Source organism: Mirounga angustirostris, unplaced genomic scaffold (genome assembly GCF_029215605.1).
Source record: "Mirounga angustirostris isolate CCGP_5_RB_7025 unplaced genomic scaffold, mMirAng1.0.hap1 SCAF_15, whole genome shotgun sequence".
Classification (NCBI taxonomy): Eukaryota; Metazoa; Chordata; class Mammalia; order Carnivora; family Phocidae; genus Mirounga; species Mirounga angustirostris.
Genome location: NW_026991723.1, coordinates 56,479,887 through 56,499,379, shown reverse-complemented (window position 1 = coordinate 56,499,379; position 19,493 = coordinate 56,479,887). Strand labels below are relative to the sequence as shown.

The 19,493-nt window shown below is 46.3% G+C and overlaps 2 protein-coding genes across 6 annotated transcripts in view; one reads left to right on the top strand and one right to left on the bottom strand.

The window, feature by feature from the left end:
• SPINK4 (serine peptidase inhibitor Kazal type 4) overlaps window positions 1-19,493 on the bottom strand; it is a 69,850-nt gene that overhangs the window by 7,000 nt on the left and 43,357 nt on the right. Inside the window, exon 1 of one of the 5 annotated variants that reach the window (XM_064579389.1) lies at window positions 416-1,038. The exons of the other annotated variants lie outside the window; for them this stretch is intronic. Within the exon in view, the coding sequence (XP_064435459.1) occupies window positions 416-470 (55 nt within the window). The 5' untranslated portion in view covers window positions 471-1,038. Of the gene's footprint in view, window positions 1-415; window positions 1,039-19,493 lie in introns of those variants that run through there. 5 annotated transcript variants of the gene reach the window in all.
• Window positions 13,966-18,787, top strand: LOC123850204 (large ribosomal subunit protein uL11-like). Its single transcript, XM_045883628.3, has one exon. The coding sequence runs from the start codon at window positions 13,966-13,968 to the stop codon at window positions 14,569-14,571; it is 606 nt and encodes a 201-aa protein (XP_045739584.2). The 3' UTR covers window positions 14,572-18,787.

The following is a 19,493-nucleotide window of genomic DNA, read 5'->3' as shown; positions in this document are numbered from 1 at the left end:
TCACAGCAGACAGGAGCTCAGAGGACCCAGGCCAGGCTTCCTTCAGCACCCACCACCTGGCAGCCAGCAGACTTATCTGTCTCTCCCAAGATAGGCCTGCTCCCTGCTGCTCCCCACATCTCTCGCCGAGGAGTCGCTTAGAGCAGCTTTGAACTAGGACTTCCTATGCTACAGCTGGAGAAACAGAGGCCCCAAGAGAGGAGGGGCTTTTGCAATTTGGGGCTAGAGTCGGGATTTGAACCCAGGTTTCTTTTCTCCTAGCCCAGGGCTTTTCCCACCACAGTGGAGAGGTACAGAAAGAAGGGTTAGGCAGAACACCGAGGCCTCACAGGATGCTCCAGGCCCTGTCTCTGCCCCCACCACAGGCCCATCTACCAACACCAAGCCTCAGAGAATCCAGGCTCTGTCCACTCACCCCTGTCCACAATGAGGAGGGCGGCCAGGGCGACCACCCACAGGCAGATGGCCATGCTGATCCTGGGCTGATATGGTCCAAGCCAGCCGGGGCCTGTTTATAAGGCTGATCCCCACCCTTATCTTATCTAGGGCCAGATGGGGAGGCTGGGAGCGGCATCCACAGTAGTATCTGCACCGTGGCACCAGAGATGCTGAGCTTGTGGGGGCCTGGGGCTGTGCCTGTGGAGCTGGCAGGTTTCCAGAGTGAGGCAAAGCTTGGGCAACCTCCAAAGCTGCCGCCAGTCAGGGCTGGAGCACGAGGGAGAGGGAAACTGAAGTAGAAAAACAGAGACACCAAGTCAGAGAGACAGAAAGAGGAGAGAAAGATCAGAAGGAAAGAGAAAAAGAAAAGCGGCCACTGGAAGGGGGTGAGGCAGAGAAGAGGGGCTGGAGCCATGGGCTCCTTTGTCGTTGCCACCAAGCAACTGCAACGGCCCCAAAGAAGCTTTCCTTCCTGAGGCCCGTTTACCCCTGCACCACGTGGAGGTCCTGATCAGCCCCTCCTTCCTGGGGCTGCTGGGAAGTGACAGTGGGGACAGCAGATGGGAAAGCATTTTGCAGAGGATGAAGTGAGGTGTAAATATAAATGAAAATGGTTCTTTTCATTCTTCTTTTCCCACCATGAAAGGGCACAATTGATACGGGGGGCGGGGAGCAAAATAAAACATAAGGATGCCCTCAGGGCAGCTGGGTGGCTCAGTTGGTTAGGCATCTGACTCTTGGTTTCGGCTCAGGTCATGGTCTCAGGGTCGTGAGACTGAGCCCCATGTTGGTCTCCATGTTGGGCATGGAGCCTGGTTGAGATTGTCTCTCTCCCTCTCCCTCTGACCACCCCCCCCACCCCTCACACTCTCTCTCTAAAAAAAAAAAAAAAAAAAAAAAAAGAAGAAGCCCTCATGTTTTGCATGTATTTTATTCCATTTGCATTGTAATGGGTTAAATACAGACAAGATTCTTTTCAAGAAAAATCAGTATATAAAACTCCCCAGGGGTACCTGGGTGGCTCAGCCATTAAGTGTCTGCCTTAGGCTCAAGTCATGATCCCAGGGTCCTGGGATCAATTCCCACATCAGGCTCCTTGCTCAGCAGGAGTCTGCTTCTCCCTCTCCTCCCTGCTCGTGCTATCTCTTGCTCTCTCTTGCTCGCTCTCAAATAAATAAATAATATTAAAAAAATAAAAAATAAAATTAAAATAAAAAATAAAAAAATAAAACTCCCCCATACTGATACAATATATATGAACGAGATATTTGGTTATCTGCTTTCAAAGAATTTCTGATTTATAAATAGAATAATAAAATTTTAATTATATATGCATTTCTCTAATTAATTTAGATTAGTGATTTTTAGCTCCATCTACAGATTCAATTTCCCTGGGGAGAATTTATTACTACAGACGCTGAGCCTCTTCCCAAAATACATGAATCAAAGTTTCAATGTTTTTTAAAATTCTTTTTATTTTGAAAGATTTCAAGCCTACAGGTAAGTTGTAAGTTAAATGAGTCAATGGGAAGGATTCTTATTCAAGAATAGCCCCTTTGGGGGCTCTAGGCAGCCAGCCAGACAGTCAGCCCTACAAACTGATAGAGGCCCCAGATCTGCAGCCAAGCCCAGCCGCAGGTCTGTGACTCAGCTTCAAGATCCTCCTGCCCCTCCTCAGGAAACTCACAGGCCTGCCTCTGAGGCAGGTGGCAGCTACCCTTTCATTGCTTAGCCAGGCAGAGCAAATATTTAACGATGATTTCCTGCCCTAAAGCAAAAACATCTCATAAAGTGTGGGGAGTTAACTTTAAAGGTCATCTAGGTCCTGTCTACCATCTTTCAAACCTTCCTACAGCAGCCCCATCACGAAGCCATTCAACCTTTAGGGATGAGGAGCTCACTGCGTACCAGTTTCATTGTTAAATGGCCTTGAACTGAGTCCTTCCTCATACAAGAGGTCCACTTCCCCGAGACTCCTTGCCGGTTCGGGGGGCCGGGTGGGGGGGTGGTTCCCAGCTCTGTCTCTCGCCTCCTGCACCTGCATGAACCCTAGGTGAGCACCTCCAGGCTAAGCAGGTCCAGCCCTTTGCCTGCCCCCACCCTTCCGCCTGAGGAAGCTCTTGGGCCTCTGCATTTCTCATCTGGTTCCCAGGTCTGCCTGCCTGTGGTCCGGGTTAGAGTGAGAAGGGGACAGGGGAAACAAAGGAGTTTGTCACCTCCCTTGTTTTGGGACCTTAGACCTTCATCAATGTGGCAGGAAAGTCTGCTGATGGTTCTAGCTGCTTCAAGGGATCAAGAAGCTTGGATTCTGCGTTCTTTGAAGTTCAGAGTGAAATCAAGGGCAGCCTGTGGGGCGTCAAGCCCACCTACTGTGCTCCCTGCCCAAAGTCTTTCCTCGCACAAGCACCTCCTAGATTCACTCATAGGGACGAACTTCAAATCTGTCCTCCCACCCAAATAGGAGCCTGACTCCTATATCCAACTGCCATTGGACAGCACCCCTCTGAACGTCAGCGTATCCAAATAAACCTCATCCATTAGTCCAGAGTCCATTCATTCGTCCAACAGGAGATTAGTATGCAGCTACGCTCCATGTGTTTGGGCATAGCAGAGAATAAGTCAGACAAATTCCTGCCCTCAGGCAGCGTGTCATTGAGTGGGAGACTGCTACCAAATGAGCAGCAGAACCGTTACCATCACCACTGGAGTAAGTCCCACAAACGAGACACACTCAGTGCTTTGGGAGGATCGGAGAATGAAGGCCAAGGGGTGAGTGCGTGGGGCAGGCTACAGCAGAGTGGAACAGTGTCGCAGACAGAGGGAACAGAATGTCTGAGGGCCCTGAGGCAGGAAGAAGCTTGGCACATCCAGGAAAACAGAGAGGCCAATGCAGCTAAAGTGAGGTCAGCGAGTGGAGAGGGGCATGTGGTGAGTCTGGAACGGTCAGGGAGATCAGATCGCTGCTTCCCGCCCCACATCCCACCTTCCAGCAATCCAGAAGCTCTCTGTGACCCTATTTGCCTTCCCACTGAGTATACAGGTTCTGCTTCCTAAGCAGCTGTTGAATCATGCAAGCAAGAAGGACTGAGTCCTGCGGAGATCTGGGGAAAGGGTCTGTCAAAAGGAGGAACTACAGGGCCCAGGCCCTGGGACAGAAGCAAGCTTGGTATGCTCAGGAAGCAAATACCAAGGAGTTCATTGTGGTTAGAGGAGAATGAACATGGAAGTGAGTGGCAGGAGGAGAGGGCCAGCTCATACTCAGATCCCAGGCCAGACCAACTCATTGGGCCAACTTGAGTGCATCCCTTCCTCCCTTTGGGCTTGTGCATGTTCTCCCATCTGGGAAATGGGCCCACTGACATGTACATCACCAGCCTGACGCCCAGGGCAGCTGTGAGGACCCCGAAGAGGAGAGTGTGGGGTGAGATGTGTGCAGACACTGTGATGCCAAGGAAGCAGCTTGAGCGTGGATTCCTGGAAGCAGAGCAGAGGCCAAGCACTAAAAGCCCTAAGCACCTACACAAGTGCTGGGATCAATACGATAAAGAAAGAGATGCCCTAAAACTGGGCTCTGGCAGGGGAGCTGGTCTTGCCCCAGGTCAGAGTGAGGGCTGGGACATGCATGCTAACGCTTTGTAGCCTCGCTCAGCAGCCTTCACTCTTCCTGCCAAGTCTTGGATTGATGCCCATGGAATACAGCCCCTCCTTGATGACAACAATGCAGGATCCATTAGCTGAGTCACCAGTCCTGCTGATGGGTGGAGGAAACAATGGCCTTGTTTGGTTTAAGGTGGATGAACTGACCTCAAGCAGGTCTTGGGCCTGCCAGATGGCACGGCCAACATGGCCAGCTTGCCCCTGGACCATCTTTCCTGGCCCCTCAGCCCACATCCTGCTCCACCTTCCTCCAACCTCACGTGTCCCCACCTGCCCATCGACCTGCGATGAGCAGCCCAGGTATGGGCACCCAATCCCAGGAGGCCTGGTCTGGACAAAGCCAGCTCCACAGCCCGTCCTGTCCTGGGCTCCTCAGCCACCTGACTCCATGTCCCAGGTCTGGTCGCTTCCCATTCTGCCTGGTACAAACTGCAGGGCCCCCACACAATGGCAGTGAAAGGAAAGGGCACCCCTCTACTCCTTTACAGGTAGATTTCATCTACTTGTTTGGGATCTGACTCCAAGGAGGACTCAGTGATGGCAACAAACTGAAGTCATTCCTCTGTGGGGGCACCTGCCCTACCATTCAACGGACTTTTTTTTTTTTTTTAAGATTTTTTATTTATTTATTTGAGAGAGAGAGAATGAGAGACAGAGAGCACGAGAGGGAAGAGGGTCAGAGGGTGAAGCAGACCCCCCGCTGAGCAGGGATCCCAATGTGGGACTCGATCCCGGGACTCCAGGATCACTACCTGAGCCAAAGGCAGTCGCTTAACCAACTGAGCCACCCAGGCGCCCTCAACGGACTTTTATTAAGCACCTATTGTTGGGCACCAGTCATTGTGCCAGGTCCTGGGACCACAGAGATGAGGGGTAAATGGGTCCCTATGCTCAAGAAGCTTGCAGTTCACAAGTAGTGGGGAGGTGGAATGGGCACACGGACATTGAGCATTTATAAATTTACGAAGGCACTTATAAAATGCTGTAGTCAGGACAGTAAAGGAAATGGTAATAGAGATAGCCCATGCACCCCTCCCTCAATATGTCCAAAAGTCAATTTGCTATCTCCTCTCCACCCAGAGATGACCTACGTCCCCGTGCTTCCATCCAGGTGGACAGTGCCACTATCATCCAGGTGCCCTTGGCGGACCTGGGCATCCCCCTGAACTCGTCCTTAATTCTTCATTCTTTCTGATTTCACCTCTCCCCCTCTCTCATATCTATCACCTCCTCTACATTTCCTCTAACTCATCCTCCATATTTCTTCCAGGGCAGTCTTTCTGATATGTAAAAATGACCACATGATCCACTGCTTAATATTATTCAATTATTATTAGTCCATTCAATTAATATTATTCAATCTCTATTGACTCAAGGATGAAAACCAAATTCATCAGCATACACGTTCTTCCATGACTGGGCCTTTGCTGGCCTCTCTACCTTCATCTCCGACCACTTAACCCTGAACTCCATCAGACAGAACCACCCACCAGGTTCTTATTCCTCCAAGCCTTTGCTCATGCGGCACCTCTGCCTGGCATGCTCCTCTACCACCTCCCTTGGACTCTCTTCCTGGGTGCTCAGCCTCCCCAGTTTGGGCCCCTCATCTGTACAGACATCTATCCCAGCAGCACGTATAATGTCCCATGGTCCTTTCTTGCTTATGTGACTATGTCCTATATTTCCTTACAGAGAGGAATGGGAGGACGTCCAGTTTACCCCATATCCCCAGTGCTCTTTGCAGGGCCTGGCACCTGTGTGTTGACTATATGAATACATCCAGGACTGGATGCAACTTCAGGACAGCAAGGAGCCCAGTTCCAGGTTCTGTCAGCTGGGCTCAAGGGCTTCAGAGAGCTCTGAGGACCAGGCTGGGCTCCAGTTGGCCCAGTGGGTCCAGCCACTGACCACTCTATGCTGTGTCCATATGGGAACAGAGGTGGCACTCTATTCCAAGGACCAATTTTTCTAATTCTTGGCCCACCTGTCAGGGTCCCCAAGAAATCAGCATCTCCTCCAAGACCTAGATGTGGTGCTTCAGTCCAAAAGCTGTCCCAAGCCCATGTGCAGGACTCACAGTGACTCAGTACTGCCTTCTCTCTCAGTGTATGGGATCCTGGCTTGATGATCATCAACCAGGAAGAATTTTTAGGTCAGTCCTCACTCTATAAGTGGCCTGGGGTCACAAGAGACCTGGTGTTCTCTGGTCATGTGCCATCCAAGGAGTTCCATTCACACAGGCATAGCTCAGAACTCAAGTTTTCTGAGCTTACATATGAAAGACAAAGGCTCATGAGACCCTCTTCTTCCCATTTCAAAGCTATGATGGTCTTTAGAAAAAAGACTATTATGCTGAGTGAAATAAGCCAGTCAGAGAAAGACAAATACCATATGATTTCACTCATATGTGGAATTTAAGAAACAAAACAGATAAACATAGGGGAAGGGAAGGAAAAAAATAAGATAAGATGAAAGCAGAGAGAGAGGCAAATCATAAGAGACTCTTAACTCTAGGGAACAAACTGAGGGTTGCTGGAGGGGAGGTGGGTGGGGGGGTGGGGTAATTAGGTGATGGGCATTAAGGAGGGCACTTGATATAATGAGCACTGGGCATTATATGCAACTGATGAATCACTAAATTCTACCCCTGAAACTAATAATACACTATATGTTAACTAAATTGAATTAAAATTTTTTTTTTAAAGATTTTACTTATTTATTTGACCGAGAGCATGAGAGAGAGCACAGGCAGATGGGGTGGCAGGCAGAGGGAGGAGAAGCCGGCTCCCAGCTGAGCAGGGAGCCCGATGCAGGGCTTGATCCCAGGACTCTGGGATCATGAACTGAGCCCAAGGCAGGCGCTTAACCGACTAAGCTACCAGGCACCCCACTAAGTTGAATTTAAATTTAAAAAAAATTTTTAAAAAGACTACAGGTTCTTATGGCCAAGTGCAATATCACATCCCTTCAGACCACTGTTAATTCTGATAGGATCCATGACTTGCAAGCAACAGAAACAGATTCTTGCCAACTTATGCAGAAAATGGGAATTTTCCAGAAGAGGATGTAGTTAACTTAATGTTGGACTCACTCAGGAGCAGACCCTGAGATATTAAATTCCAAGCAGTTTTCCTGGAGCTGATACCGGGAAGCACTGGCAGAGGAGTCAGGATAGTGAGGCGGGGAGAGAAGAGAAACAATAGTGTGCATCACTGAAGTTATCACTGGGAAACCAGGCCTCAGTCCTACCAGGGATGGACGGGACACTGTGTGGAACTCCTTTCAGTTATCCCCAGTGAGGGGTGAGGGAGCTGGGGTGTATAGCTACCAACTCCCATCGGTCACTGATTGAGAACACGAGAGCGAGGTCCTTAACTCCCTGGCACTATGGGCTGCCTCTCTCATGTCTCCGAGCATCCAGAGAAAGCCCGCAGCCAAAGGATTGCAAGGGTTGAGGATGGAAATGCGGGTATGCACAGGAATGGTGAGCGCCAAGGAGATGTGGGTGGAGCACTGTATAATTCCATGGACACGAAGTTCTACAACAGGCAAAGCTTATTTATAGTGACAGAAAGAGATCAGTGGTTGCTTTTAGGGTAAGGTGTAGGAAAGGGTAGAGGGAACTTTCTGGAGGGATGGAAATGTTCTCTATATTGTTTAGAGTGATAATGACACTGATATACACAATTGCCAAAGTTAAGGAATTTAACATTTAATATCTGTGCATCTCATAGGAAATAAACTATATCTTAAAAAAACCTTAACTGCAGGGCACCTGGGTGGCTCTGTTGGTTAAGCATCTGCCTTCCACTCGGGTCATGATCTCAGTGTCCTGGGATCAAGTCCTGAGCAGGGAGCCCGCTTCTCCCTCTCCCTTGGCTGCTCCCCCTGCTTTTGCTCTCTTTCTCTCTGTGTCAAATGAATAAATAAAATCTTTTTTAAAAATAAAAAACCTTAACTGAAACAGACCCATAAGTACAGAGAACAAACTGATGGTTACCAGGGGGAAGAGGGGTGAGGAGATGGACAATATGGGTGAAGTGGACTGGGAGATACAGCCTTTCAGTTACGGAATGAATAAATCGTATGGACAAAAGGCGTAGCATAGATGGGCACCTGGCTGGCTCAGTCGGTAGAGCACATGACTCTTGACCTTGGGGTTATGAGTTTGAGCCTCACTTTGGGCATAGAGTTTACTTTAAAAAAAAAAAAACTTTTAAAAAAGGTATAGCATAGGGAATATAGTCAATAATGTAATAGGGTTGTATGGTGACAGATGGTAGCTATACTTGTGAGCATAGTATGATGTATAGAGTTGTTTAATCACTATGTTGCACTCCTGAAAATAATGTAACACTGTGTGTCAACTACAATAAATTTTTTTAAAAAGATTTTATTTATTTATTTGACAGAGTGAGAGCACAAGCAGGGGGAGCAGCAGAGGGAGAGGGAGAAGCAGGCTCCCCGCTGAACAGGGAGCCCAAAGCGGGGCTCGGTCCCAGGACCCTGGGATCATGACCTGAGCAGAAGGCAGATGCTTAACCAACTGAGCCACCCAGGAGTCCCTATACTTCAATAAAATTTAAAAAAAGAAAAAAAAAAAGCTATGTTGTGATATCACTACACACTCGCCAAGGGCTAAAACAAAAAAGACAGTCAATATCAAGTATTGACAAAGATTTAGAGCAAGTGGAATCCTTAAAAAACAAAAAACAAAAACCAAAACCAAAACAAAACCTAAAAAACCAACCTGAATTATGCCTCAATTTTGAGTTGCTACCACCAGGTGGCAGTGGTGCCTAATGCCTGAGTCCAACCGTAAAGGTTGTGTAATGTCTAAGATTTGGGAATCATTCCATTTGTGAGTATTCTTGAAAGCATGAGGCATTGTTTTGTGGGCATGTATTTTTAATTTCAATCAATAGTATCCTGTTGGAGGTCTCTTTCTGTTCCTTACTCTCCCTTCCCACCCCCCATTCAGCACGGTGTTTTAAAGATCTATCTACGTTGTGTGTATATCTGGCTCATTGCTCCTTACTGCGGTAGAATATTCCAGTGATGGATGCCTCACTGCATCCAGCACTCCAACAATCACAAATAACTTTGTGATAAAATATCCTCTTACATGTCTCTTCATGCACCTGCGTAAGAATTTCTCTTAATTGCATAGCCAGGAGTGGGATCCTTCTCACCTCTACTCTTAATAATTATTTGTATCTCTTTATTTCCTTCTACTTAGTAAATTCCCTCCAACTCTTGGAATTAAAACAGGTTAATCTGAGCAACATCTTAAACTTTTAAATTATGGGAAATATTTGTTATGGGTCATTTTATTTCTATAGCTCCTTGCAAAACATATCTTCTTATTTGTGATATGATTTAAGCTTACAAAATAGTATTGTTGACTAAGATTTGGACCATCACATTGATGATCATGGATTTTCTTTTTTTTTAAAGATTTTATTTATTTGCAAGAGAGAGAATGAGAGACAGAGAGCATGAGAGGGAGGAGGGTCAGAGGGAGAAGCAGACTCCCCGCCGAGCAGGGAGCCCGATGTGGGACTCGATCCCGGGACTCCAGGATCATGACCTGAGCCGAAGGCAGTCACTTAACCAACTGAGCCACCCAGGCGCCCATCATGGATTTTCTTTTACCAAATAAACTTTCCCCAATTCTTTGCTGTAAAACAGCTGAATTTAAGCAACATCCTAAATTTTAAATTAAAGGTGACATTTCAGAACCACATTTAAAGCAAGGCTTCTCAACAGTAGAACTATGACATTTTGGCCTTCTGATTCTTTGTTATCAGGAGCTGTCCTGTGCATTAGAGGGTGTTTAGCACCATCCCTGGTCACTACTCACTAGATGCACTTCTCCCAAGTTGTGATGACCAAAAACATCTCTAGACATTGTCAAATGTCCAATGATGGGGACAAAGTTGCATCTAGTTGAGATCCACTATTTTAAGGTAAATGAATTCTGGGATTCACTTGGGGCCTTTTTCTAGGATCTTCCTTTCTTTCTTTCCAGTTTATTTCAACCCTAATCTCAGCCACAGACTTGCTGTATGGGATCCCTTTTAAAACCTGCCCCCTTGCGTCTTGGCTGCAGTAAAGCTCTTTCTGGAGATACTGGAGCCCTTCGCCTTTTAGGGGACTGAGCTCCAAGCAGTCATCCAGGTTCTCTTTTCTCTAGCTTTCCTGGCCTCCCTCTCAGCCACTCTAGTGCATCAGAGAAGGAAGAGGGAGTTCCCTCCCTGGGAATCCAGAAGAGGAAGGACAGTCCCACAGTGGCTGATAAGACCTTAAAAGTTCGATGATTCAGTCTCTCTTTTTGGCTCTCATATTCTCTCTTCTCAGGAGGACCTATTCTCTCTCTAGATCTCCCATGTAATTTTTTATCTACAGTCCTTAGATGAACACCCAGAGTGACGACTGTCACAAGTATATTCCTCAGCACACTAGCCCTATAAGATACTTCTGAGGAAAGTTTTCTGAGGTCAAATAAGTAATGGTAATGCTGCCTACTGGATCCTTCTCTTGGACACTGGCAATGACCATCAGTATATTAAAGGCTTTGAGAAGCTCTTCAGACATCTATTTTATTTTATTTTTTATTTTTTTAAAGATTTTATTTATTTATTTAATTGACAGAGAGACAGCCAGAGAGGGAACACAAGCAGGGGGGTGGGAGAGGGAGAAGCAGGCTTCCCGCTGAGCAGGGAGCCCGATGCAGGGCTCGATCCCAGGACCCTGGGATCATGACCTGAGCCAAAGGCAGTCGCTTAACCAACTCAGCCACTCAGGCGCCCCGTCTATTTTTTTTTAAAGATTTTATTTTTAGGGGTGCCTGGGTGGCTCAGTCAGTTGAGCATCTGACTCTTGATTTTGGCTCAGGTCATGACCTCAGGGTCATGAGATTGAGCCCCACATGGGGCTCCATGCTCAGCATGCAGACTGCTTGAAATTCTCTCTCCCTCTCTCTCTCTGCCCCTCCTCCTGCTCACTTGCTATAAATAAATAAATAAATAAATAAATAAATAAATAAACAAACAAATAAATAAATAAAATCTTAAAAAAATATTTTATTTTTATTTTTTTAAAAATGTGGGGCTCTCACAACCCTGAGATCAAGAGTTGCATGCTTTACTGACCAAGCCAGCCAGGCACCCCTGGATGTCTATTTTTAATCCAGCATTTCCCAGTTTAAGTGATTACAGAAATTTCCTACCACACCTACCACATCTTTTAACACCCCCACAGAACTGGTATCTCAAGGAACACAGTTTAGGAAATGTCCTAGCTATTAACGACCTCCATTTTTTATAAGTTGCCTTCAAAAGCCACTAATGTGTTCCTTCATTTATTCAAAAAACTGTTGGGCACCCACCATGCTAGGTAATAGGGCTACAAAGATTACTTGTCCCAGCGACCCATAGGCTAGCAGGGGGACAGATGAGTCAAGTCGGACTGTCAGAAGATATGTCAAGGTCTGAGCCAGATGTTGGGGGAAACAATGGAACTCAGTGATTAATTCTGACACTGGAGTTCTGATAATCTTCACAGACCAAGCAATACCTCACTAAGCCTAGAATACGAGACTGGGTCCCTTTTACATCCTTGCAGTATCAGGAGCTTGTTAGAAAGACAAAATCTTAGGCTCCACCTTAAAGCTAGCAAGCCAGACCTTGCGCTTTAACAAGATCCCCAGATACTTGACTTTTACACTTTACTGCTTGAGAAGTGCTGCCTTAAAATGAGCACACTTTTGGATAAGAATGTCAACAGAACCAAATGTATTTCTGAGTGGTACCCTGGCCAAAGGCTGACCTAGTGGTTTCCAGGCCTGGCCAGACAGACGACTAGGAAGGGAAGACTGGTATGGGGAACGAGTGTCTTCTCTTCTCTCCTTGCCATCACCTAGCAATGACTGATTCACCAGGGGAAGTGGCAGGATGTCATCAGGGAGCAAGAACAGATAATGAGGCCATACCTCATTAGATATCTGCCACAACTGGGTCGATATAATGGCAAAGACTGAGAGGAAGGGAATGAGCAGGGTTCAAACGGGGAAAGGATATTTCCCATTCTCTTCCCAGAGAACCAGGTCTGGACCAGGCAAATGGCCAGCCACACAGCCTAGTGTTCAGGCCCTGTATGAAGAACTTTTACCTTCTTCCTCTTGATCCCCAACACTGGTAGAGGGAGGAGGTACAGTGAGGATTGATGGCAGGCAGCCTGACCCATCAGGAAGCAAAGATGTTCAGGGCAAGTGTACCCGGAGGCTGAACCAGTCCAGTTTTAGATTCTCTTCCCCCCTTAACAGGTCATGCCCTTGTCTGGGCCTGGCCCTGGGCACTGCTGGCATGAGCCCTGCAGGCCACAGGAAGGATGCAGGCAGGCTGGGCCTCGGCCAGAGGCCTTGGTGAGGACCTGGGGGAACACTCTTCCCACAGACTTGGCTTTTGATGGGTGGACGGTGCCTAGCCTAGGTGGGGGGTAATTAAGGGGAGGGAAACTGAAAACCACAGCATCAGTAACCACAACAAAGGGTGGCAGAACAGGCCATCCCGAAACATGCCGCTTTGGTATTTGATTACGCTGACTTGTAGGCACATGAAAAACAGCAAATGTAGAGAGAGACTTTCTCTAAATTCTTATCTGCCTCAACATGGATCCTCCAAAAGGAACTCATTTATCACAGATCCCTCCCCTGAGGTATCATTCACCAGGGAAAATTGTCTTGTAACAGGAGAGGGGACTAGAAGTCAATACCACACCCAGAAGACAGACTTTTGTCTCAAACTCTTATACCTCCCATCTATTCTGACGGCCCATTCATCTTTCCTAAAAATCATCTTCTCTCCTCTCCGAGGCCTACATTCCCCCTTCCCTTTCCCTATTAAGAGTGTATTTAATCCTGAATTCTAAACCACCTCAGGGACTTACTGGGCATCTCCCTACCTGGGTATCTCCCATGTACACATGAAGTATACATGTTAATAAACTTGGTTTTTTCCCTTGTTAATCTGTCGTTTATTACAGGGGTCTCAGCTAAAAACTCTGAAGGATAGAGAGAACATGATTTTTTCTCCTCTACAGCAGCAAAACAAAACGAAGTATCGAAATACCAGCACAGCCTTTCAGCATACTTTCCTGCCCTGCTCCAGAAGGTCTCACGTGTGATGCATCCTCCAGCAGGGGGCGCCTGTCTGGACCCTTCAGAGCGTCAGCACAGAGCAGCCAAGGCCTGGATCCACCAGGATGAAGTCTTCTTGCTATTCTACCTAGATACTTAAAGGTAAGTCCGCAGGAATCTGGTAGACAGAGATGGGATTTCTAGAAGAAAGAAAGGCCCACGCGAAGGCCCAAAGGCAGGACCACATTCACCTGGGTGGGAAAAGGGACATCAGCTTACAAGTCTCTACCTAGTCCTGAGTAAGCTGGCCCGATTATGTCTTCCGAGCTCCAAGGACAACATTCGTGGCCTGTGCATGTCACTGGGCATAGAGTCCCATGTTTGTTCCTCAAGGACAGGGCTAGTTCTGGTTCAGCTTATTTCTCAGCAGCCCACAGAGTTGGCCCAACCTAACCCTGACTGGAAGACTAAAAACTTCCCATATATCCACAGCAAGTGCTCAGGACAATTGGATCCATTATAGCAACCCCATTCCTACAGGTAGACCTCATCAGAACCGTCCCTGCCTCACCACCTCCTACTCTTTTCTGAAGAAAGAGTTAACTCAGAGAGTTGTTTGCTGAGGTTCCTGATACTAATCAGGCCAAGGCATATCTGAAGGGAAATTCCTTGGCTGGCACTTGCCAGGGTCAGTCTGATTTGTTTCTAATAGTGTGAGTAGAACATGATGTATGTGTTCTCTTAAAAAACCAAATAAAATTCTAGCTACAGCTTTTGGCTTTCAGCTCAGAGGAGGCCAGGTAACTGTCTTCAGTCATCGCACACCAGCCAACTCCACCAGGCCGCCTAAGCTCGACCCCAGTGAGATCAAAATCGTGTACCTGAGGTGCACCGGTGGTGAAGTCGGTGCCACGTCTGCCCTGGCCCCAAAGATCAGCCCCCTGGGCCTGTCTCCAAAAAAGGATGGTGATGACATCGCCAAGGCGACCAGGGATTGGAAGAGTTTGAGGATGACAGTGAAACAGACCATTCAGAACAGACAGGTGCAGAGTGAAGTGATTCCTTCTGCCTTTGCCCTGATTATCAAAGTCCTTAAGGAACCGCCAGGAGACAGAAAGAAGCAGAAAAACATTAAGCACAGTGGAAATATCATTTTTGATGAGATTGTCAATATCGCCCGACAGATGCGACACCGATCTTTAGCCAGAGAACTCTCTGGAACCATTAAAGAGATCCTGGGGCCTGCCCAATCTGTGGGCTGCACTGTTGATGGCCACCACCCTCATGACATCATAGATGACATCAACAGTGGTACAGTGGAATGCCCAGCTAGTTAAAAACTACAAAGGAAAATATTTCAATAGTGGATCATTTGATGACCAGGAAAAAAAAAAAATTCTGGCTACAAAAATAATTCATGCTCATTGCAGAAAAATTAGAAAATAAAGAGAAATATAAAGGAAAAAAAATAAATACCAACCCTAATCCCACTACCTAAAGCCAACATCTTTACATTTTGGTGTATTCCTTATAAGTTTGTTTTTTTGATTTGATTTGTTTTTTTCTGATTATTTTTTTCTATGCATATATGTGTACATATTTAACATAGTTGAGATCAAAATGACTATAAGTTTCATGCCTTTTTCACTTGGCAGTACATTATAAGCTTTTACTCATCAAAATTTGCTGTTATCATTAATATTCCATCCTATCCATCTATCATTTAGTTAACCATGTCCCTGTAGTGGTGACAGATTTATATCACACTTCAACTGGGAATGTGCAGAAAAACTGTGATTTCTATATTCTTTAGCTATTCTAGCCTCCTGTACAACGTGCACCCACTTAACAGGGAAAATTAACCATGGGTCTAACTAAAAAATATTCTAAAAGAAATAACTTTTTTTTTTGAGAGAAATAAAGTGGGGGGGGGGCAGAGGGGGAGAAAGAGAATCTTAAGCAATCTCACGACCCTGAGATCATGACCTGAGCCAAAATCAAGAGTTGGATGCTTAACCCACTGAGCCACTCAGGCACCCCTAAGAAATAATGTAAACAGCCTGCCTTTAAGGCTTTTTATTACTACATGATTCTATTTTGCAGGGCTGAAACCTCAGTCTTTCTCTTTGCAAGCCTTCTGTAATAAATTCTAATCCCTGGTCTCTTCTCCTTCTCATGGATACTGAATCCCCCAAGGTCTCAGCAGAAAACACATGGTTTATTCGATGTGTCACTGAAGAGTTTAATGGGGGGACCATTTACAAAGGTGCCAGCAAGGCTAAGATAACAAACAAGAAACCACAAAGCACTCAGGACTAGAGATGTGGGAGGGCATTGCTCCTAGTCCCGAAGGAGAAACAGGAAAAGCTCTACCCGCAGGAGAGAGACTGTCCAACGGGAATTTCGGTGAAGGATCGCAGCTATTGGCTCCCTGTGGTCTGGCTGAAAGGGAGCCAGGGGAGTGATCACTCTGACATCTCTCCACCTGCCCTCAGATCTCTTCCCAAGTGCCTCCCATTAGCTGAACTGAACTGGAAGTCAGAGGAATAAATAGCCCACAGGGGTCAGCCTCCCAGCACACAGAGCAGGTTGGAGACGGTGGACAGCAGATTTGAAGGGGCAGATGGAGATAACCACCCCACCTGCTTTGTGCAGAAGAGGGGGAAGGCGAAAGAAACAAGCACATTAATAATTTTCAAAATGTATCTATTTTTGGACTTTTGAATTTTCATTTTCGCTTTTATAAGTAATGTTTCAGAAGGGGACATCTCTCAAACTCGAAATGTTCTAATGAAATTAATATATCATGAAAGGAGGTACAATGTCTCTCAGAATCAGATTGTCCTAGTTAAGTCTCTTTGGAGCTGAGACAGAGCGTCGAGGGCAGGGCTTCCCACCCCCACTCCCAGGGCGGTGATCTAAAACCTTATGGGAGGGCGCCTGGGTGGCTCAGTTGGTTAAGCGACTGCCTTCAGCTCAGGTCATGATCCTGGAGTCCCGGGATCGAGTCCCGCATCGGGCTCCCTGCTCGGCAGGGAGTCTGCTTCTCCCTCTGACCCTTCTGACCCTCCTCCCTCTCATGCTCTCTGTCTCTCATTCTCTCTCTCTCAAATAAATAAATAAAAAATCTTAAAAATAAATAAATAAATAAATAAAACCTTATGGGAAAAAATAAATAAATAAATAAATAAATAAAAAATAAAACCTTATGGGAGAGGGTGTGGCTGTGGTTCAGTGGTCAGTAGAGACCGCACACTGGGGCTACACTGGCAGAACCCGCTTGGGATGTGTTCACTGGAATTGCTGCTCTACAAAAGGGAGTGGAGAAGAGTGCCAGGGAAAGCTGTGGGCCTTTGGAGGATGCCAGCCACCATGCACTGCAGGAACTGATGCTAAAGACACCATTGGTACTAAAGGCACCAACTGATGCTAAAGTCACTTGCCCTGCAGGAGCTGGATACTGGAGAAGCTGTCCATGCTGTCTGAGTCAGGTGCCCCGGGGTCACGGGGCTTGCTGAACAGAACACACCTCAATCAGGAAAGAAAATTCCTCTTACAATATCTCTCCAGGAACTTCTACTGGCAAAGCTTTACATTTGTCAGCTAGCAAAGAAAAAATATTGAGATGCTCTACTCTCTTTTTGTAGAGTAGACAATGAAGGCTAAATATGGAGCCTAGGGGCAACAGATTAATAACTAGCACAATCCCAAGTCTGTATGCCCAGAGAAGGGAGGATGATTGGTTGAGATGGTGTCACCCTGCATTGGTCAGTCACTTCTGCTGAGAATGGAACCGCATTCATAGAAAGAGAAGCAGTGAGCGTGGAAAGGCAGGTGCAAGAAAGCAAACTGGTCACCGAGCAGCCCCTGCTCTCCCAGGAAGAGAAACTAGCATTTCAGTCACTAGAGAAATTGTCTGTCCTTTAGATCAGAGACACTTCACCAAGCTTCACCATGGCTTGAAAAATATTCCTCAAGACTACCCATTTCCTTTTATTCAGACATGCAGCTCACCAAGTAATCTGATTTTTCTTACCATCTACCCCACTATCAGCTGAGGGACAAATCTTGGCAGTGGATACACATATTCTGCTGTTTGGAAAGGGATGTCATCCACTGTGATCTAATAGATCGGCCTTTGATGGCTATATAAGCCTTGGGTTGGTATTAGTGAAAGTCTGTCACCAAGACTCTGCTACTAGCTGGTGCACTAAGAGAGCCAGGCTCTGATCCTGAGAAGCTGAGAACCAGGTTTTGGACTTGGGGGACCAATCAGGGTGCTCTCCTAAAGGACCTGCAGCCTGCGCGCCAGACAATTATTGCTGCCAGCGCATCCCCCAAGGAAGAACTCTGCAGAATATGTAATTGGGCATGGATAAATAACATTCTATAAATGTCTAACCAACAACCATTCTGTAGTTGCTGGACTTAACAGGCATTTTTCAGTCTTTCACTATTATATATAACATAAGGATGAATATCTTTGTGATTAGTATTTGTGATTAGTGTTCTTTTTGCTGTTGTTTTGTTTGTTTTTGTATTTCAAATGATTCCTTTAGGATAGATGATCAGAATTGGAAATAAATTGATGTCAAATCACATCTTCCTTTGGGTGTGTGTGTATGTGGAGGGGAAGCATGAATGTTTTATTAGCTCTTAAGACCTATTGCCCAATGATTTCAGAAATGTACCAATTACAGTTCCACTTGAGACCATTTCAGGACACCCTGATTCACACAGGGTATTATGGTTTAATGTGTGTGTGTGTGCGCGCATGCCCACATACATATGAAATCTTGCTTTCTTTACGTTTCTTTAGTTAATATTAATGTTAGATATTCATGCTCACAAGAGATATTCAATCCTCTTGCCCTCTTCTGGGAGTCATCTGTTCAGGTCCTTCACAATTGAGACAAATTTTATTTCAATCTCTGGGGAGTTTCATGTCCCAGATTCTTCATTCTGTCCTCTTTTAGATGGAGGGGAGCTCTTCTCCCACCTCTAACTCCTTTGGAAATTCCTTTCTGAATTCAAGTGTCTTTGGTGTGGGAGGACTGGGCTTGGTGGCCGTGAGCCTTGATGAGAAGGGACGCAAGTATATGGCAGTCTGAAGCCTGTGAAGAAGGTCGAGTTTCATCCCTGGGTGGAGAGTCTTCAGAGGGAAGGAATTGGTCTGTATATAGTTTTCTCTCCACTTTCCATTTTTAAATACCCCAGAGGGACCCTGGGTGTTTTTCTTCTCCTTATTTGTCTCAAATTGAGTCTTTAAATAAACTGTGCTCCTTGTAGGAGCCTAAGACACATATTTAGAGGAAATGTGTCATTGAAAGTGCTATTTTGAAGTCATGTGGTAAATTATCAAAACAGGAATCTCCTCACCCCCTCTGAGCTCCGTGCCTTCTTTGGCTCCGGGGGTTAGAGAAAAACTTTCTTTTCTTTCCTCTCCCATTCCCTTTGCCTTCTAAAACTGACACAGAGAACATGGCTTGCCCTGAGAAGCTTGCAGGTGGTGAGCAGATGGCGAGTATGAGGCTGTTGTGTGTGTTGAAGTCAGTGTGGGCTGTGTGGGAATGCAAGAGGTGACAGTAACTCATTCATGTGGGGGGTGGGGCTCAGCAATGGTAATCAAGGGAGATTTGGGGACGAGGGGCCATTGGTGGTCACCTTAAATGATAGACAAGGTTTGGAAATATAGCAAAGGAGTCAGCTAGGTTTCTATTAGTTTCCACTCCTGTCTCACTGATACCAGCAGGAATCCTGGTTCTCCATGTTACTGCCAGAGACAGTCATCCATCCATCCATCCATCCATCCATCCATCCATCCATCCATCCATCCATCAATGCATACATACATATGTACATACATCTGACAGTTTATTCAATCATTTATCCATCCTTCCAATGATCCTTCCATCGTCCCATCTATTTTACGCTATCTGTGAAGGCCCTACTCTGCAGCATAGTGAAGGCACAAATATGAATAACACAAGATTCTAACTTTCAGGGTGCACGTAGTCTAGTGGTTAGCTGAACAACTTAAAAACAGATAACAAGCAATATATGTTAAGAAAAAAAAAAGAAGATAGCAGGAGGGGAAGAATGAAGGGGGGAAATCGGAGGGGGAGACGAACCATGAGAGACGATGGACTCTGAAAAACAAACTGAGGGTTCTAGAGGGGAGGGGGGTGGGAGGATGGGTTGGCCTGGTGGTGGGTATTGAGGAGGGCACATTCTGCATGGAGCACTGGGTGTTATACGC